Source organism: Peromyscus leucopus, chromosome 3 (genome assembly GCF_004664715.2).
Source record: "Peromyscus leucopus breed LL Stock chromosome 3, UCI_PerLeu_2.1, whole genome shotgun sequence".
In the NCBI taxonomy this organism is placed as follows: domain Eukaryota; kingdom Metazoa; phylum Chordata; class Mammalia; order Rodentia; family Cricetidae; genus Peromyscus; species Peromyscus leucopus.
In genome coordinates, this window is record NC_051065.1 from 62,479,599 (window position 1) to 62,502,252 (window position 22,654).

At 37.1% G+C, this 22,654-nt stretch overlaps 1 protein-coding gene across 16 annotated transcripts in view; it reads right to left on the minus strand.

The window, feature by feature from the left end:
- Kmt2c (lysine methyltransferase 2C) overlaps window positions 1–22,654 on the minus strand; it is a 231,185-nt gene that overhangs the window by 145,830 nt on the left and 62,701 nt on the right. For 14 of the 16 annotated variants that reach the window (XM_028879492.2, XM_028879494.2, XM_028879493.2 and 11 more), the window contains exons 3-4: window positions 5,260–5,401; window positions 1,052–1,249 (exon numbers count right to left, since the gene is read on the minus strand). In XM_028879492.2, the coding sequence (XP_028735325.1) occupies window positions 1,052–1,249; window positions 5,260–5,401 (340 nt within the window). The remainder of the gene's footprint in view (window positions 1–1,051; window positions 1,250–5,259; window positions 5,402–22,654) is intronic. The other 2 variants (XM_028879484.2, XM_028879491.1) reach the window with 1 other exon arrangement.

Below are 22,654 nucleotides of genomic sequence, written 5' to 3' on the forward strand. Positions count from 1 at the left end.
TGAATAAAGATACACATATGGCTATGCAAACATTTTATTTTTTAAAACAGTATCTTCTCCAGGTGGTGGTGGCAAACACCGTTAATCCCAGCACTTGGGAGGCAGAGCCAGGCAGATCTCTCAGTTCGAGGCCAACCTGGTCTACAGAGTGAGATCCAAGACAGGCAACAAGACTAGACAGAGAAACGCTATCTCGAAAAACCAAAATAATAATAATAATAATAATAATAATAATAATAATAACAATAATAATATAGTATCTTCTATGACAGGTATGGAAAAGAAAGAAGGGCAAAGAGGGAGGTGACATAAATATAATGAGAGGTTATAAGTCAGCTAAACAGTCTCCAAAACATATTCATTCGCAAATTGAAAATGAAAAAAATAAATAAATGAAAGAATGAATGAATGACAAGAGTGATATGAATACTGCCAAAAATTCTGGTTTGGGTACAACATTGCATGCTTAAATACATAAGCTGGTAGGAAAGAAGAGAAGAACTACTTTGGTATGTTTTATCTCCCTTCCATGTATAAATTCCGTGAGTACTATTCTGGCTTATAAGGCTTTTATTACATATTTCATCCAGAAGTTAACTTTTGTCACCACACTGCTGTGGGATGTCTTCCTGTGCACTGTGAATATGTGTTGCTCTGACTGGTTGATAAATAAAGCTGCACTGGCCTATGTCAGGGCAGGATAAGGATAGGCAGTACATTCAAACTGAAAAGGAGAGGAAGAAGGGTAAAGTCGGGGAAAGGCCAGCCTGCTGCAGAAGGACCAACAAAATGCCAGCAGGCCAATAATGCCACAGTCACATGGCAAAATATAGATTAATAACAATGGGTCGAATTAAGTTATAAGAGCTAGCTAGCAAGAAGCCTGACCCATATGACATATAATTTGCAATTAATATTAAGCCTCAGTGATACGTGTACAACACAAAAACTGTTCAACAGTAACAACCTCAATTGTAAATTCATAAGATCCAAAGTAAATAAGTGAGAGATCATTTTTCTCTATCAACAATTTAAATTCAAAATTGCTTACTTTCTTTTTCCTCTTTGCTTTTGTGGAGCTGAGTTCTGTATTTTCTCACAGGTCCCGCCGCTGTTGTCATCAATGTCCTTGTTACAAGGTTGATCTTTCCAAGGTAAGATAAGTCCAGGTGTTACTCTGAATTGTTTCAAGTCTCCTTGTCCTAAGGAACTTTTCTCCCCACAATAACAAAAAGCGCAGAGTTGTTCACTGGTAAAAATGAAAGGTATCTTTATATAATGACCTGAGTAATATTTAAACTAAGTTTTTAACTACATTTTCCATAATCTATGTTGTGATTATACCATGAGAACAATTTAAAAAATGACAATTATATATTTGCAATTCTACTTTTCTACAGTATAATTTCTTTCAAGATTAATTTTTTATTCATATGTATATATCTGTAATGTGTATATCAGGCTCCCATGGATGTCAGAAAGGGGCATTGGATCTCCCGTAACTGGAGTTACAAGCACTTGTAAAGCCATCCAACACTGGTATTAAGAACTGAAACTAGGGTCCCTCTGGAAGAGCAGCAAGGAATCTTAATGACTGAGCCACCTTTTCTGCCCCCTTGGGATGGTTTTAATAATCTATTTATTATTGCAGTACTGAGGGTCAAACCCAGAGCTGTATACACATGATACACAAGTGTTCTAACACTGAATGAAGTACTCCCAAACCCAGTACATTTTGTATAAATGACTTTATACAAAAATCTTTGTGGGAGGCCGGGCGTTGGTGGCGCACGCCTTTAATCCCAGCACTCGGGAGGCAGAGGCAGGCGGATTTCTGTGAGTTCGAGGCCAGCCTAGGCTACCAAGTGAGCTCCAGGAAAGGCGCAAAGCTACACAGAGAAACCCTGTCTCGAAAAACCAAACCAAAACAAAACAAAACAACAACAAAAAAACAAAACAAAACAAAACAAAAAGATTAAAATTAAAAAAAAAAAAGAAAGAAAAGAAAAAAAAATCTTTGTGGGTTCAGATGTATAAGCAAACATATGCATTCTCATGAGTGAACAGTAGCATGAACATGCCATATAATGCACATAGAAGCCAGAGGACAATCTAAGGTCCTTCAGCCTTCAACCTTGTTTGAGATAGGGTCTCTTGCATTTGTCGCCTAATGTGTACACACCAGGTTAACTGTCAGCCAGCTTCCAGAGATGTTCTTGTCTCTATCTCCCATAGGAGCACTAGGATTACAAAATTGTGTACTACAACATCCAGCCTTATGTGGGTTCTGGTGATTCAAACTTAGGTCTCATACTTACATGGTAAACACTTTATTCACTCAGCCATCTCAAAATAAAAAAATAAGTTTTAAATCTAAATATCCAACTCAAAAGAAAATCTAAGTATTAAATCTGATAACCACATTTTTGAGCTCTATAAAGCTTATGCTAACAATGTTTATTTAGTTGTTATAAACATACAGTATGCATGTTTTATGTACCACACCATAATATATAAGAAAAATTAAAGGAAAAAAAGTAAGTTTTGAGTTGTTAATGTATTGAGAAATTTGGGAGAGTAGTTGGATTAAACAGGAAGAAAACAAAGACTGAGATGTTAGTTTCTATGAGGATGTTAGAGCAGATATATGACATTATCCATCTGTGAAGATGAATAAATCCTATCTCATCAAGAACGAGCCATAATGTGAACTAAGACCTTCAGTTTAAAAAAAAGGTAAAACTGCCAACAAATATACCACACTAGTGCACAATACTAAATTACTGGGGACAAGAAAGAACACAGACATAGGAACATTCTGCACTAACTGCTCAAATTTTCAGTAAAAGCATTATTCTGAAAGTTAGTCTATTAAATTGAAAGAGAAACCATTAACACTTAATAAGAGACCCTGCAGGGGATAAAAAGGACTACTCCTCCACAATATTTTTCTTATAATAAATATGCATGCAACCATCACACACACACACACACACACACACACACACACACACACACACAATTGGTGTGAGGGAGAGGGTCTCACTATGTCGCCACGGCTCACTATGCAGACTCTGTCTCCTGGTCCTGGGATTAAAGTGTGTTCCATCATGACTGGCCACACATTTACTTTTTAATAATTAAAGAAAATATTCCTAAAATAGGTAATATATTGTCTGCAAATTACAAATGATAAATATCATACAGATAGTAATCCTTCAGTCAAAATACAATGATAATAAAACACAATGAAAATTTTGTTAAGATGAAGATAAAATGCTAACTAAAACCAGTTATAAATTTGCAGAAATCAAAGTTTAGGCGTTAGTTTTCTACAAAAGAGGTCAGCTGAATTTAAAGGAGGATACTGACAGAACATTCAAAGACTAGGTTCAGTGGTTAAGAGAACTTGTGCTTGCAGGGAACTTGACTTTAGTTGCCAGCACCCACATAGTAGCTCACAATCATCCATGGAATACACGAGGCATACATACATGCAGGCAAAACACTCTCATACATAATATAAATTTTAAAAAATGTTTAAAAGAAAATAGATTAGAAATAATACGATAGAAATAAATGAAATAAATATAAATAGAAATTAATGAAATAAAGACACCAAAAAGATCAGAACCCAAATTCCTTAAAATATCTCTGGTCGACAGACCTATGCCTTTAATCCCACCACTCCGGAGGCAGAGGCAAATGGATCTCTGTGACTTCAAGGCCAGTCTGGTTTACAGAGAGAATTCCAGGCCAACCAGAGCTACACAGACACCCTTGTCTCAAGGGGGGAAATAAATAAATAAATTTCAGAAAGAACAAAGCTGGCAAAATGCAAACAAGTTTCCTAGACTGAAGAAGAGAAATAATATATAGACAACAAATAATAAAATAATGAATTCTTACTATCACTACTTCTTTTTAACATAATGGCAGAAATTCTAAGCTAACCAAACTTGACAACAGAAATAAATAAAAATCATCTTAAAAAGAGAGGTAAAATAACTTTTATTTGCTGATGACAAATTTAATATCTGTATTCAAAACTCTGAAGGCTCCACCCAAAAAACTATAAGAACTGAAAAATATTCAGTCAAGTTACAGAACATAAAATTAATGTATAGAAACAGTAGTGTTCCTGTATGCTAATAATGGGCTATTTGAAAAACTAGAAAATAATCCCAGTCACAAGAGGAAATAAATAAATAGTTGTATGTAAATTTAAACAAGTAATTGAGGATTTACTCACTTGGAACTACAAACATGTAAGAAAAAAAATTCTAATAATAGAGAACCTAAAAAGCAAATACAGTACACATGCCTGTAATCCTAGCACTCAGAAAGATGCAGCTGGAGGATCACAAGCTCCATGCTGACATTGGCTACATACTGAGACCCCAAAGCCAGATGACAAAGGAAGGGAGAGGAGAATAAAACTAAAGGCATCACATCCTCTAACTTCAAAGCACATTACAAAGAGATTACAAAACTATGTATCACCAAAGAACAAGAGAAATAAACCCACACATTTATTATCAATCTATCTTTGCTAGAAATGGCAAGAGTACACAATGAGGAAATGGTCAGTCTTCCATGATAAGAGTTGGGAAAACTGGAGAGCCATATACAGAGAAATAAAACCTATCTCATACCATATGCAAAATTCAATTCAAAATTGATTAAAGACCTCATTATGAGACCTGAAATTTGTAAAAGTACTACTCTTCCATTTTGAAAATATTTAAAATCTCAAAATATTGGGGGAAAGTAAATAAAGTATAGCAAATAACATATATATATATAACTTAACACTTATGTTAGGTGCTCTTAGCTATTTCTTCAATTAGGAGTAGCATACAGTTAATATCTGGGCCAGGCAGTGGTGGTGCCCACCTTAACGCAGCACTTTGGAGGCAGAGAAAGGTGGATCTCTATGAGTTTCAGGTCAGGCTGGTCTACAAAGTGAGTTCCAGGACAGCAAAGTCTATACAGAAACCCTGTCTTGAAACTTTAAAGACTTACTTGGAATGGCTAGATCACCATCTAGTATACTCCCTGCTCTCCAATCACCAAAATCCATAGCATAGCCAACATCTACGCCAGCTACACCACAGGGGTGTCAAACTTAAAGCTACTAAAATAATAAAACCCCATCCAGATGCTAAGCCCCATCTCCCTCCATTTTCTCTACAGTACCATTTAACCACCCCTTTACCCTGTCAACTGTCTCTAACCCGGTTCTCTTCATTGTCTAACCTGATTTTGGCTTCTACACCAACAGAGACCAGGGAGTTTGTAGATTCCTCAGACACAGACCGCTGAATAGCTGAGACTGGCTGTTTGCTGCTATCCACTTCTGCTTCAGCATCCTCTTCCACAGATTGTTCTTTGATTTCTGCTTCACAGTAAACAAGAAAATATAAAGAGTCATTTTGCATTTCGTCACTAAAGAATTTAATTACAAAGCATACACAGTAACGGAAAAAGAGTAAAATAACGACAACACTTTATAAATAGGAAAAGTTCATATACATAGTGTCGGTTTGATACTGAAAAATAACCAGCATACTTTAAACTGTGGTTCACTGTGCCTTAAGCCCACAGTACAACTGACTTAGGGAAGTTTCACACTAGAAATAACTGTTTTGAATATTTTCAGGATTATAACAATTGATCTATAAAATAAATGTATTTCAGTGTAGTTTGTTTTTTAAGTTTCTTTGAGTTTTATAAATTGAGACTAATAATTTGAAACAATCACTATGCATCCTAGCTACTTGCCATTCTAAAAGTTAAATACTTGAAGAGACTGCTCCTTGATTCTGCTGCACTTTAAAATTCTCCTCAGGACTGTAACTGAAGAAGCCTTATACATACTTTTCAGGAAGCAGCCTAATTACTGTGAGGCTTTTATCTGACTTTTTAAAATGTTTATGGTGTTTTACCTGCATGTATGTATGTGTACCACATGCATACAGTACCCTTGGAGGCCAGAAAAGGGAGTTGGATCTCCCAGACTGCAGTTATAGATGGTTATGGCCCATTATATGAGGGCTAGGAATGAAACCCAGGTTCTCTGCAAGGGCAATATGTGTTCTTAACCCCTGAGCTATCTCTCCAGCCCCTGTGAGGCTTTTAAAAAACACCTCTACCCCAACATTACTCTTATCTTTAAATAAAAAGATATCCACTGTCTTTCATACTGCATTACCAGAATAGAGACACTTCGCTACCAATGTTCCTCACACAAGTCTACAGTCTTAAAAAAAATCCTTGTTTTCTAATTGGAAATTTATTTAGACCTTTCTGCACAGTCCCTGAACAAACATACACAGTCCCTAAACAAACAAACAAACATGTAGAGTATGTCTCAAGTACCAATTTAACCATCTGCTGGCTATTTAAATATTATATAAAGGGCATTTCTCTATTATTCACCTGTCAAACTATGTTTCACCATATTCTTCATAAAACTGTTCATGAAGATCAAATGATCGAGCCAGACAAAGTATCACATGCTGGTAAAACACAGCTATTGAGAGGTTAAGACAAAGGAATGGTGGGTTCTCAGTTACTCTATGATATATAGTGAGTTCCAAGACAGACTGGACTATAAACTTAAGACAAAAAGAAAGAGAGGGGGGAAAAGAAAAAGAAAGAGAGGGAGGGAGGGAGGGAGGGAGGGAGGGAGGGAGGGAGGGAGGGAAGGAGGAATCCATAAATGAATAAAAATCTAAGAGATAGAAAAAGAGCAACAGAAACAGTCATAATGAATAAAATAACTAATAGTCTACTTTCTCTTCATTTGTTTCCACTCCCAAATTCAAGTACAGCCTGAAGAACTTAATGATTATCCAAGTTTTAACAATCTCCTCTGTGCTTAATAACCTTTAAATCTACCTATACAGCACTAGCTCCTTACCAATTTCCCAGATCATACTTTACAGTACACTAGACTTAACTGTCTTAGCAGCTTGAACAATAAATTTCACTTGAAACTTCAACTCTAACCTCTCACACCAGTATTTCAATTTTATTTCCCTATTTGTATAAGTATCACCTAAAGTCAACATGAACTTTAAGAAAGCATTTGGGAGATAAAAAATAGTAATTCTAAAAATTATTAAGTTACAAAAGGTACATAAATTATAAGCTCTATCTAATAAAATTGGTGACATAAAACAACAACAGACAGGTTTGGGTTTTCATAGTTAAAACATCATTGTGCCTCCTTAATAATGGAAATAGGAAAAAATTGGCCATTGTTTTTATGAGGTTTATCAATCAAGGTATTCTGTGTACCCTACAGACAATTTTCATATAAAATACCCAGTATCAAATCAACAAAGTACATATTTACATCAAATATTAAGAGACTAAAATGCAATGAATATAATGCAATTATAAATTTCTATGTAATAAATGAACCCATGACTAAAAGAGTACACCACAAATGAGAAAATAAATGCACCCCCCAAATTAGTATGTAACCTCAAAGTACATTAAGAACTTGAAAGATGCACAAAATAAAGTACAAAGTCTTATTTTTTTTTTTTTATTTTTTTTTTTGGTTTTTCGAGACAGGGTTTCTCTGTGTAGCTTTGCGCCTTTCCTGGGACTCACTTGGTAGTCCAGGCTGGCCTTGAACTCACAAAGATCCGCCTGGCTCTGCCTCCCAAGTGCTGGGATTAAAGGCGTGTGCTACCACCGCCCCGCCGCCTGGCTACAAAGTCTTATTTAAAAAAAAAAAACCACAATGTGCAAAGTGGGTACTGGATCAACCACAGACGCTCTCTACAACCAAGCATGGCAGTTTGCTTAGCAAGTCACAAGACTGGAAACATTTCTCCATCACATAAAACTAATGATTTGTTCTTGACAAAATTTTATTTCTCTGTCCTATGGACTAAAACAGACCTAAGAGCTAACCCAAGCCAAAAAGCTGCCAATGAGAGCAATACTCCAAAGCACGATACATAAAAAAGAATGGAAGAAATTTGGGTTCATAAGCAACCACACAGAGAGTAATGAAGTCCCATCAAACACCTTTCATGATCAAAATACTGTGGTGATATTTTGTATATGATTTAACAAATAAAGCTTGCCTGAAGATCAGAGTTCGGAACTAAGCCACCTAGTTAGCCATAGAGGCCCAGCAGTGGCAGCACAAACCTTTAATCCTAGCACTCAGCGAGCAGAAACACACAGATCTCTGTGAATTCAAGGCCACCCTGGTCTGCATGAGATTAATCCAGTCTAAAAGAGAAACAGAGCCAAGCAGCGATGGCTCACATCTTTACTTCCAGCACTTGGTTCCCAAAGGAGTCACACGCCTTTAATCCTAGCACTGGAAAGGTTGAGACAGGAAGTGATATGGCTGGGCAGAAGTCTGAGGACTCTTAGAAACAGAATTTTCCCCTTTCGGCTGAGGAGTTGGCTATGGCTTATTTCCTCTGATCTTTCAACATTTACCCTGATATCTAGCTCCGGGTTTTTATTAAGAAGAACAATTAGGATTCAACCTACAAAATACTAAATAGGAGTCCGGTGAGATATCTTGGGGAATAAAGGCCTATTAACACAAGCCTATTAATCTGAGTTCAATCCCAGAACCCAAATAAAGGTGTGTGGGGGGGGACAAAAACCAGACTCTGAGTTGTCCTCTGTATACTGGAGAGGGAGAGTGGGAGGGAAATAAAAGATGAGAGAGGGAGGGGCAATCAAGTTTTTCATACTTCATGAGAGAAAATCTAGTTTAATATGACCAACTGCTGTGTTTTTGAAGTTTCTATCACAGCAGATTGAAGAATCACACTCAAGTTAACACAGACAATAGTATCAGGAATAGGGAACTGGCATAACAAAAATTAAATAAAATTAAATAGCTTTGTTTGTGAGACGATGAGACACTAACAATGGGATTTTAAAATGAAAGTAGCTGATCTTTTTTATGCTGTATCAATCTCTGATGTGACTGGAACCAAACAGTAACCACAGAGCCTACAGCTTTAGGGAGATACCTAAAAGTCAGATGTCAGTTTATGATGCCTGCTGTCTTCAGCTTTCCTAATCAAAGAAAGAAATTCCATTCTGCTAGCAACTCTCTGCCTATACAAAGTACAATGACATCTTTTTATAAAATGGTTTAATGGCAGCACTTCATTTCTACTCAGTGCAGCACCAAAAATCTGTGGGACAAGGGGTAAGGCTTAGAGGGAGGATATAAAGGAGTCTCTGGAACTACGCTTCAGAGGCTGTAAACAAGATGTGCTGTTCCCTGCAGATGGATTTACTTATCTTTAAGAAATGGAATCAGGAGCCGGGCGTTGGTGGCGCACGCCTTTAATCCCAGCACTCGGGAGGCAGAGGCAGGCGGATCTCTGTGAGTTCGAGGCCAGCCTGGGCTACCAAGTGAGCTCCAGGAAAGGCGCAAAGCTACACAGAGAAACCCTGTCTCGAAAAACCAAAAAAAAAAAAAAAGAAAGAAATGGAATCAGGATCAATTCTAATCAACAATGACGGCAATATCAATCTTAAGTGTTCTTTTTCTCAGTCCAGTAGCTGTATCCAGGATCCGAACTTGGACTTGCTAAAGGAACAGAAGGACTGGAAAAGAGGGTTTTATTTCTCGTCTAGACTTTTTTGGTTTAACTTTAGTCTTTAATCAGTAAAAAGGAATGTTGCAACTGCTTAATAGAAAGCAAAAGATCCAACCACAAAATGTAATAATGGGTATCCCTAAATTATTAATTTACCTTACACTCTTCATATGGTAAAGTAAGTTAGATTTTACTATCTGTCCCATGCAAGGCAGGAAAATTATGCCCTCTATAACCCTCCCTCTTTTCCTAGACCTAATCTTCAAAACTTGTCAGAGTTTTGCAGTGAAAAATGAAACATACTACTGTAGTTTAGATGACATCAACTAAAGAGCCAACCTGTGAATTCATGCAGAATATCTCTGGATGAAAGACTGTGAAGCCCAGTGATAACCCAGTGATATTCCAGCCAGCATTTGTTTATCTATAGAATACCTAAACATGTGTGTGCTTAAACACCAGCTGGTATGGTTTACAAATGAAAAAGTAACCACTCACCTAATAAAGTAGTACAGGCTATTTTATTTAACTGTACAGTTTTTGCTTTTCATCGAGTTTTATTTGTTCAAGTTACATGCAGCCCAACTGATAGTTTTCATATCTGAAACTGGGAGAAGAGGAGGGGAAAGCATGGAAGATGGCTCAATCAGTAAAATCCTGCTATGATAGAATTAAGACTTGAAGTCAGATCTCCAGCATATATGCAAAGGTCTGGGTGTCTGTCTATAATACCATCATTAGGGAAGTCAGATCTCTGGAGCACATAGCCAACTGGTAGTCTCCTGGTTCAAACTGACCCTGCCTCAAAAGTCTGCATTTGGAGGCACCATATGTATTGATACAATCCTGTCTCAAAAAATAAATAAATAAATAGTAGGGGCCAAGTGGTGGTTCACAACTCTAATCAAAGGAAGAGGCAAAGGAAGATGAGTTCAAGGCCAGCTTGATCTGCATCAGGAGATCCAAGACAGCCAGAGCTACACAGTGAAAGCAAACAAACAAACATACCAAGGTAGGGATCAATAGAGAAGACAGTGCCCATCAACCTCCTGTGTATACCATCACCTCCTAGATACAATTGTTGCCCGTGGATATAGTCACCTCCTGTGATGGTTAGTTTTAATTACCAATTTGATACAACCTAAAATCATCTGGGAACAATCTTAATGAAGAATTATCTAGAACAAATTGACCTGTGGCCATGTAGGTGAGGAGCTGTCTGAATTGTTAATTGACATAGGAAGTCCTGTCCATTGTAAGTAGTACCATTCCCCAGAGAGAAGAAAATTAGCTGGGGTGCTGGAGAGATGGTCCAGTGGTTAAGAGTGCTTACTGTACCAACACATGGCAACTCACAACCACCTGGAACTCCAGGGGTCCGACATCCTCTTCTGACTTCTGTGGGTACCAGGTATGTATGTGGTACACAGACATACATGCAGACAAAAACTCATACACATAAAATAAAAACAAATGAATAAATGAATTATTTATATATACAAATAATCCAAATCATTAATAAAAAAATTTTTCAAAAGAAGAAATCTGAAAACAAACAACTAAGGATATAGTCTCTTTTTGCTCTTGGCTGTGGATCTGATGTCACCAGCTGCTTGAATTCTAGTGAAATGACACACTGTAACTTGGAATTGCAAGTCAAATAACACCTTTTTCCCTCAGTTTGTTTTGTCAGGGTATTTTATCACTTCAACAGAAATTAAATTGGACTCCTAACTTTAAACCTGACCTAAATAAACAATCAATTTCACTTGATCACAAAAAAGATCTACAGCCAGAATGGTGGGGAGGAGGAAAAGGGGAGCAGGGAACTAGCTTTATCCATCGAAAGTAGTTAATTCTCTAGCCACTAGGTGGCACATGTGCCATGTAAGTAAACTATGGAAAAACCTAATCCCTAGTAAGGAAGCTTTCTTAAAAAGAAAAAAAGAAAAAAAAAAAAAAAACAACTTAAATACCTGGTCATCACTGGTTATATAACCTGCATTTGGGGGATATAAAGAAAAATTATATCTGATCTCTAACATTATGTAATTACACATCCCTTCTTTTAATCCTTTAACACCTCCACAACTCTTATTTAACCCTAAAGAGTTAGTTTTAAGAGAAGGTTTAAATCAATAGTAGCTTTAAATCTAATCACCCACAATTGGTATCTTTAATTCAGCCATAGGCTCCCAATATGACCATGCCAAGTTACTGAACTTTGGTTTGCTCCCAAATTCCAAATTAAGTAGGTAACTCCTCCCAGTATAAAATGATCCTCCAGCCAAGCGGTGGTGGCGAATGCCTTTAATCCCATCACTCGGGAGGCAGAGCCAGATGAATCTTTGTGAGTTCAAGTCCAGCCTGGTCTACAGAGTGAGCTCCAGGACAGGCTCCAAAGCTACACGAGAAACCCTGTCTCGGAAAAAAAAAAAAAAAAAAATGGAATCAGGATTCCTAGTCTTCATAGATTCCTCTCAGAAACAGAAAATGGTAGCAAGAACAGTAACTGACATGATAGAAGTATGCACATTTGAGCTGGAAATGTAGGTTGGTTAGTACAGTATTTGCCCAGCATACATAAAACCTTATATTTAATCCTTAGCACCAAACTAAACCAACCAGGCCTATAATCCCAACACTTAGGAGGGAGCATAGTTTGAGCCTACCCTGAACTACATGAGGCTCTGTCTTTAAAAAAGAAGTGAGAAGAGGGAGGGGGGACACACAACTGGAAAGACTGCTCAGAGGTTAAAAGAGCATATCACTCTTCCAAGAGGACCTGAATTCTGTTCTCAGCAACCATGTCAGGTGACTCAGAATCACCTGTAAAGTCTGGGGATCTTTGACATCTGCTGACAAATGCATTCATGACCACATACTCAAACACAGATGGCACAAAAACATTTAATTAACGTTAATTAAGTGGATCCCTAGAAATATTATCCAGTCAACACAGCCAACTGATTGCCTTCAGCTTCTCTGAAAATAATAAGTTTTTGAGAAATTCCTTGAAAAGTAAGTTTGCAAAAAATGAAGAAGAAATACATTTGGTATTGACCTTAGGTCTCCACAAGCACTCTCATGTGCTCACAAACACCCTTATAAACACATGCCTCCCCAAATACACACACACACACAAAATAAATCTCAAAATTAAGCTGCTCAGGCTGGGTTTGTCTATACAGTTTTTCACTGCAGGCATACTCTAACTGTAGCACATAAATTTCGGACATCTTACTGAGGAATCATTTTTGTAAATATGAAGACTAAAATAAAACTGAAAAACATCTTAATTAATGAAAATAAGACACTTTCACTTACTTCAGCCAATAACAAAATCATTTCCTTGAAAAGCTAAAAAAAAATTCTTGAGGCAGCCAGCTTGGGCTACATATCAAGTCCCGACCTTCCTGGTTTTAATAGTAAAACCTGGATAAACTCTACTGTTGTAGAATATTATTTTATGGTGTGTTACTTTGTTCATGTTGTGAAGCTGTGTTACTGTGCCTGTCTAAAACACCTGATGGTCTAATAAAGAGCTGAACGGCCAGTAGCAAGGCAGGAGAAAGGATAGGTGGGGCTGGCAAGAAAGTGTATGAATAGAAGGATAAATTTAGGGAAGAGGAAGGAGAAGACTTCAGGAGCCAGTCACCTTGCTACACAGCAGGCCACAAAATAAGAAACAAAGGTATATAGGAATGGAACAGGAAAAGCCTCCGTGTGATTTATTTGGGAGCTGGGTGGTGCATCCCCTAAAAAGAGTAAAAAACAAACAATAACACTCTACAAATGTACTCTCAAATTCACACAAATTAGAGCATATTAGACTGTAAAGATTACCACAGAGTTCAAGCATGCCCTATCTTAAAACACTATATTGTCCATTACTTCAAAGCATACCATTTTCCAATCGATTTTAAAGATTTAGTTAATCAGTGGTCCTAGATTGTGGGTGGAAAAGACCATATCTTTATTTTTTATTTATTTACATAATTTTTTTAATTTTTTTTTTAATTTTACAATACCATTCAGTTCTACATAACAGCCACAGATTCCCTTGTTCTCCCCCTTCCTGCTCCCTCCCCTTTTCCCCAGTCTACCCCTCATTTCCACCTCCTCCCCAAGAAAGACACGAGGATTGCCCAATGATGGAGAAATGGCTGAGATCTTTATTTTTAATAACCTCCAAAAGTTAGAATTAAGAAAAGTATTAAGAATATGAGCTGGGAAAAAGAAGAATAGGAACTGAGATGATTGTTGCTTAACGTACCTTGCAAGAATTGTAAAAAGTTCTTTAGAAAGAAACAGGTCTACATAAAGAAAGGAATAGTATCTCAAATGCAAAATATGACAGTAAGTAAATGTTTTTAAAACTTTTAATTGATCTTCAGTTACTGGTTTGCCCAAATTAATGCTTGCAACACTGCATTAGATGTGTATGTTTATGTACTTGTGTATGTGTATTACACAAATGAAAAGAATGTCAACAATGGTGCAAAAGGAGGAAGGAGTTTTAGCACAATAGTGATTTTAAAGCTGAACTTGGAAGGGGCTAGGGAGATGGCTCCGTAGATAAAATGCTTATTATGCTAGCAGGACAGGTTAATATCCCCAAAAAGCATAGATGTAAAACTTATTAATGGGTATGGTGGCACACACCTTTAACCTACCTAGAGAATATTGTGATCCTTAATATCTATGTACCAAACACTAGGGCACTACAACTTAAATCACATATTAAGCATTACACAGTGATAGTATGACTTCAATATCCGACTCTCACCAATGGACCGATTATCCAGACAAAAACTAAAGAGAGAAATGCTGGAGCTAACAGATGTTATAAACCAAATGGACCTAACATATTTACAGAACTTTTCACCCAAACACAAAAGAATATACCTTCTTCTCAGCACTTCATGGAACCTTCTCCAAAACTAACCACATACACTTGGACACAAAGCAATTCTCAACAGATAACAAAAAAATACAAAATAAAAAATAATCATGAAATCATACCGGGCATTCTATTTGACCACAACAAATTAAAGCTTACAACAAACAGAAAGCTTACAAAGTGATGGAAACTGAACAACTCATTACTGAATGAAAAATGTTCAGGACAGATTAAAAAATAAAGCTTTCTAGAGAAAATAAAAGACAACATGCCCCAACACAATTAAGTGTCTACATATAAAAAGACAGAGAAAAGGACATCTCATATTAGTAATTTAATATCACACCTGAAAGATCTAGAGCAAAGAAGAAATAACAGCAAAAAGGAGAAATGGCAAGAAATAATCAAACTCAGGAATCAATAAACGAGAAATAGACAAACAAATATAATCAATACAAGGAATCAATGAAACAGAGCTGATTCTTTGAGAAAACCAGCAAGATCAACCAACCTTTAGCCAAATTAACTAAAAGGTGGAGAGAGAAGAACCATATTAACAAAATTAGAGATGAAAAAGTGGACATAACAACAGATACCGAGGAAATCAAGAGAATCACAAGGGCACATTAAAAAAAAAAACAAAAAACCTGTACTCCACCAAATTGGAAAATCTAAAAGAAATAGATAATTTTCTCAATATATACTACCTACTAAATTAGAATCAAAATCAGTCAAGCAATTTAAACAGACCTATAACTCTTAGTGAAATGTAAGCGATAATTAAGTCTATCCACCAAAAGAGTCCCAGGGCTAGATGGCTTTTGGCACAGACTTCTATCAGTATTTCAAAGAGTTAAACCCAAAACTCCTCAAATTATTCCACAAAAAAAGAAACAGAAAGAACACTGCTCAATTCCCTTTAAAAGGACACATTTACTGATAACCTAAACCACATAAAAAGAAAGAGAATTATAGACCAATTTTCCTTATGAACATAGATGCAAAAAGTCTCAATCAATTACTTGCAAATTGAATCCAAGAAAACATCATCATCTACCATGATTAAGTAGGCTTCATCCCAAAGATGCAGAGATAATTCAACATATGCAAATCAATATATGTAATCCACCATACAAACAGAGTAAAAGACAAAAACCACATGATCACCTCATTAGATATAGAAAGGGCCATGGACAAAATCCAACACCCCTTCATGATAAAAGTCCTGGATAGATTAGGGATACATGGAAGATACCTCAACACAATAAAGGTAATTTACAGCAAGTCCACAGCTAACATCAACCTAAATGGAGAAAAATCTCAAATCATTTTCACAAGACAAGGTTGTCCACTCTCTCCATACATACTGAATACAGTACTTGAAGTCTTAGATAGAGCAGAAAGACAACTGAAGGAGATCAAGGGGATACAAATATGAAGGGAAGTCAAAATATCTTTATTTGCACGTGTTTGTGTGTGTGTGTGTGTGTGTGTCCCTAAAAGTTCAACCAGGAAACTCCTACAGCTAATAAACACTTTCAGCAAAGTAGCAGGATATAAAACTAACACAAAAAAATCAGTAGCCTTCCTATATACAAATGACAATCAGACTGAGAAAGAAACCAGGGAAACAACACCCTTCACAATAGCTACAAGTAATATAAATGTGCTGTGGAATGTCGTTCTGCATGCTGTGAATGTGTGTTGCTCTGATTTGTTGACAAACAAAATGCTGATTGGCCAGTAACCAGGCAGGAAGTACACTCGGGATAAGCACACAAGGAGAATTCTAGCAACAGGAAGGCTGAGTCAGGAGACACCAGCCCGCCGTCCAGGGAGCAGCATGTAATGGCACACAGGCAAACCCACAGAACTCGTGGCAACATATAGATTAACAGAAATGGACTCAGTTTAAATGTAAGAGCTAGTCAGTGGTATGCCTGAGCTAATGACCGGGCAGTTTTTGGCTGTGGGGTCCATGGGGCTGGACAGGACCAGAGAAAACTTCAGCTATATAAATATCTTGCAGTTACTCTTACCAAGCAAGTAAAAGACATCTATGGGGGGCGAGGGGACCAACTTTAAGACACTGAAGAAAGAAATTGAAGAAGATATCAGAAGACAGAAAGATCTGCCGAGCAAAGCTCATGGATACGTAGGATTAATCTATGAAAAACGGCCATCCTACCAAAAGCAATCTGTAAATTCATTGCAATCCTTATCAAAACCCAACACAATTCATTCCAGAACTTGAAAGAACAATTTTCAGCTTCATAAGGAAACAAACAACAACAACAACCAAAAAAAAAAAAAAATCCAGGATAGCTAAAATACTCCTGAATAATAAACCAACTACAAGAGGTATCATCATGCCTGATCTGAAACTGTACTACAGAGTTCGAACCTAATAACAGTAATAAAATAGTAATAGTAATAAAAACAGCATGGTATTGGCACAAAAACAGACGTGTTGATCAATTGAATTGAAGACCTAGAAATAAGTGCATACAAATGGACACCTGATTTTTGACAAAGAAGCCAGAAATACACACTGGGGGAAAAAAGACTGCATTTTCAACAAATGGTACAAGTCAAACTTGATGACTACATGTAGAAAAATGCAAATAAATAAATCCATACTTGTCAACCTTCAAAAAATTAAGCTCAAGATGGATCAAAGATATCAACATAAAGACAGATACACTGAATCTGACAGAAAAGAAAGTGGAGAATAGTCTTAAACTCATTGGCACAGGAAAAAGACTTTCTCAATAGAACATTGATGGCACAGGCACTAAGAACTACAATAATAAATAGGACCTCATGAAACTGAAAAGCTTCTCAATGGCAAAGGACTACATACCTGACAGAGGGCTAATATCAAAAATAATATAAAGAACCAAAAAATCAGATCTAATGAAAACAACCCATTTAAAAAATGGAGTACAGATAGATCTAAACAGAATTCTCAAAAGAGAAAACTCAAATGGCTGAGAAACACTTAAAGAATGTTCAACATCCTTAGCCATCAGGTAAATGCAAATCAAAATGACTTTGAGATTTTATCCTATACCAGTAAGAATGGCTAAGATTTAATTTAAAAAAAAAAAAAAAAAAGATAGTTCATGCTGGTGAGAATGTAAAGTAAGGGAAGCACTCCTTCAATGCTGCTGGAAATGCAAACTTGCACAACCACTGTTGAAGTCATTATGGCGGTTCCTCGGGAAGATGGGAATTGATTTACCTCAAGATGCAGCTATACCACTCTCCACCATATATCCAAAGCACACTTCATCCTACTATAGAGAAACTCAACCATGTTCACTGCTGCACTATTCAAAGTGGGAGGATCAAATGAGGAGGTGTAGGGAAAGGAGGGGAGGAAAGATATACAAGGAGGGGAGTACTAAAACTAAGGGCCATTCGAGGGGTTTTATGGAAGCCTAGTAGAAGCTTCCTAAAATATATACATATATCAGGATTTGTTGTTGTTGTTTTTAAACATCATAGGTCCTTAGATGGGTGAAGTGGAGCACACCTTTTAATCTCAGCACTTGGGAGGCAGAGGCAGGCAGAGGTCTGTGAGTCTGGGGCCACTCTGATCTATATAGTGAATTACAGGACAGCCAGAGCCAAATAGTTAGACCCTGTCTCAAAAAACCCAAAACATTACAGGTTCTTTTTGTATATATTATGGACACCAGTTTTGTTTTATGGAATTTCTTTGTGCACAAATGTGTGTGTCTTCTGTGTCTATATGCATTTCTTGTACTTTTTTTTTGACCTTTTCTTCTTTGGTTGTTTTGTCCTATTCTGATTGTTGTTTTTGTTTTATCTCATTTTATTTTGTTATTATTCATTAGAAGCCTCTTTGTTTCCTAAGGAGACACAAACAGGGAGAGGAAGCGGGGAGGACCTGGAAGGAGGGGGCAGGGGGAGGACCATAATCAGAATATTGTATGAAAGAAATATATTTCCAATAAAAAATGTCTACACAGCTCAAATTATTTACACATTCAATGCAATTTTCTATCAAAATACCAATGAATGATATTCTTCAGGGAACTAGAAAAGTTAATCACAAAATATATAAGGAAAGGCACGGTGGTGCACACCATTAATCTGAGGCCACAGTCAGGTGTACCTCTATGAGTTTGACCCAGGCCTGATCTACATAGTAAGCTCCTGGCCAGATAAGGCTATATAGTGAGGCCCCATCTAAATGAATGAATGAATGGGTGAGTGAGTAAATAAGTATAAATGATGGAAGGAGGAATGAATGAATGAATGAATGGGTGAGTGAGTAAATAAGTATAAATGATGGAGGAATGAATGAATGAATGAATGAATGAATGAATGAATGAATGAATGAATGAATGCCTTCAGAACCAAAAAACAATCCTGAAAATGGGGGTGACCTAGAAGCATTATAATACCTGACTTTAAAATATATAACACATAAATACAGTGCTATGAAACATGACGGTAATTCAAAACTTGAGAGGGACACAACTAACACCTTAAGTTCTGGGCCAGAATGAGCTACAAACACAAGCTCTTCCCACACATACACACCAAAAAAGAAAAAGTGCTGATGCTAAACAAAGTGGGTATACAATGCAGAAGAAATAAAATAAAATAGGCCCCTAATTCTAAATATGTACAGTTGGGTTAAAGTCTTCCATATAATATCCAAAGCTTTAAACTACTAGAAATGTAGAAGACGCATTTCAATAACTATCCATTAGCATAAAGACATTTATAGACATGACCTCCCCCTACTCCTGGGGGGGGGAAGACACCCACAGGCAACTAAAGCAAAAATTGACAAACAAGATTTCAAACAAAGAAACATCTGTTGTGTGATATTTCGATCTTGTTCTGACAAATAAAGCTTGCTTGGAGTCAGAAGGCAGAGCTAGCCACTCACCAACCACAGAGGTTCTGGAGGACTGTAGACAGACAGGAAAAGAAGTAGTAAGGTGAGGTGGAGGGGGCTCTTGGCCCATTTTGGAGGAAGGAATGGAGGAGGTAGGAGAGGACTGGTGGCTTCTGTTTCTCTGATCATTCAAGTTCTTACTACATGACTCCTGAATATTTATTGATAAAGAATAATTAAACTAACACTTCATCTGGCATCCAGCTTTTGCGGCATGAAAGCATGAGGCAGCCTCTTGCCCCTGGCTTTGCAGCCCATTGGCAGCTGCCAGAGTCTCTTGCCTGAAGTCCTCCGAAGGAGTCTGGGATTTTCCTGTTGCCGCCTTTCTACAACAGTCTCCACAGGCACCTGGGCTCCACACACCTCCAAAGTTAGCAGCCCACTACCACATGGCTCTGCCTTCAGGCAGTTTGGTGCTCTCACTTCCCGCCCATCATACTGATGCTTCTGCACATTCCCCTGTGTCTGCCTTTTAGAGGGCCGGCTCCTTCGCTCCTTTTCCCCTGGACCCCCTCCTCAGGCTGCTGCCACACTAGGTTAGCTACCTTGACACCTGCTCTGGCTTCTATTGTTGTTGCAACCTCCACTCTCAACTCACAACTACACTCCAGTATCTGCAACTGCCCACAGCCAGGCTGTGCATCGCCCGGGCTTGCTGCAAAACTTCAGGAAGCCTCACACTTCACTGTCATCATCATCGAATTTGGTGAGACACTTGGGAATTCTTAAAAGGAAGAATTAGTTTTTAAAAGGGGGGAGAAAAGAAAATTATTTTTCCTCATGTTAAAAATGGGAAACATTAATATGTATGAAGTTAGGTCTCTGTGTAGTTCCACAATGGATAGTTTGAAAATGGAACAATTAAATGAAGGGATAATAAACTTAGCTGGAATTGATGATAATGTCAACTATCATTTTGGTAATTCTTATTCTATCCCAAAAGTTGTTTGATATCAGTGCCAAATATAATAAAATCCTTAGAAAGACAGACTAATGGGAACTAAGAAAAATATGCATACACAGACAGAGTAGTTTAGAGCAGTAGTTAAAACACAGTGGCATTACGAAACAGAAGGAGAGCAGCCCAAGGTTATTAGAAAATTAACCTTAACTTATCTAGTTACCATTCAAGAACAACCACCAGATAATAGGCATCCCCAAGGCTATTCAGAAGTTAAGTGGGAACCTATAGAAATGTTATATTTGAAGAGATTGAAGGAAGCAATAGTTTCATATGGTATGCATTCACGATTTGTGAGGAAGGTGTTAAAGTGGTAGTTCACTTGGAACAGAATTATTCTACAAGACTGGAAAGATTTAGTTACAGCAGTATTGGAAGCTGGTCCTCGGGTACAGTGGTGGAGAGATAAAGCTTAGGCCTTCGAACAACAAAGTGTGGTTAGAGATTATAAGATTTCCCGCGATCAAATGCTTGGTGAGGTTCATTATACTGAAAAGACTGGTTACACTTCATGATCACAACTTTTCCCTATGCCGTATAGCAGTTGTAAATGCTTGAGACAAAACTGAAAATCAGGAAAGAGAACTGAGTCATTTACTAAAACTATACAAGGCTCAAATAAGCCTTCACTGATTTTTTAGAAAGAATGACTTCACCTGTAAATTGAATGATATCAAATCCAGAAGTCAGAGGATTATTAATTGAATCTTTGGCTTTTGAACTGCTAATTCAGAATGTAAAAGAGTGATCAGGCCTTTAAAGGCAGGATCAGCATCCATAGATGTATGTATTATAAATACAGCTGATATTGATATCATGCTTATGATGATACTTGGATAGGAGAAGTGATTTCTAAAAATTTCAAGAAAAATAAAAAGGTTAGATGTTTTAATTGTGGTAAACCAGGTGATCAGAAAATTGCCCTCTTCAAGAGGTAGATGTCCACCTTCTAGGGACTGGAACCCTATCTCAGATAAAACAGAGTTCGAGATGGGTTGAATGCCTAGGGCTAGAAGGACAGAGAGGAAGCCTGAAGGCATATATGTAGCAAATGTTGCAGTAAATCTTTTGGGCCAAGATCTGTTACAACAGTGGAATACCCAGATTTAAATTACTACACTCTTAGAAAAGGAATACAGACCAATGCATGTTTCTAGGAATAATATCATAACATGCTATAAAAAACAGTCACCAGCCATTCAGGCTGTATTATAACAGAGCACAACTGCTGTTGAACTCTCAAAAGTACCAACAGCCTTACCTTTAAAATGGCTAACTAATAAACCTGTCTGGGTTGGACAATGACCTTTGAAAAAAGAGAAGCTACAAGCTTTAGAACAGCTGGTTCAAGAACAGTTAAATGCTCAACACATTGAAAAATCTACCAGCCCTTGAAATTCTCCTGTATTTGTTATTTAAAAAAAAAAAAGAAAAGAAAAAGGAAAAAAAAGTCTGGTAATTGGAGAATGCTGACAGGTCTGAGAGCTATCAATAAAGAAAGTAATTCAGTCAATGGGCTCCCTACAGACTGGGATGCCCTTGCCCTCTCTGCTACCTAAAGAATGGCCTATAATACTTACTGACTTAAAAGACTTGTTTCTTTACCATACCCTTACAAGAAAATGATAGAAAAAAATTTGTCTTCACAGTACCTAATTATAACAATTCCCAGCTAGTCAAGAGATATCAATGGAAGATCTTCCCACAGGGAATGTTAAGCAGCCCTACCTTGTGCCAATACTTTGTGCAAAAACTATTAGAGAAAATTCATGTGAAGTTCCCACAATCCATAATTTATCATTATATGGATGATATCCTATCAGCTGATCCAAAGTTAGGGATATTAGAAAGCATGTTTACAGAAGTAAAAAGAGTTTTGTCTTGCTAAGGACTGCAAATTGCTCCTAAAAAAGTATAAAGAGGAGATTCTATAAGAATCTTTATAGAATATCTTTACTTAAGATATAAAATAGAGCTACAAAAAAATTAGACCCCAAAAGGCACAACTAAGGAGAGATCGATTGAAGACTCCTATTGATTTTCAAAATTGGTTAGGAAGCATTTCCAACTTACTGGGTATCATGGGAATACCCAAAAACGGACTACAAATTTTGACTAATACTCTAAAAGGGGACAAAAAAAATTAAATACTCCAAGAGAATTATCAGCCAAAGCTGAGAAGGAATTGGCTCTAGTAAAAAAGACAATTCAAGAAGCACATTTGGATCATGTGAATCCAGATCTTGAAT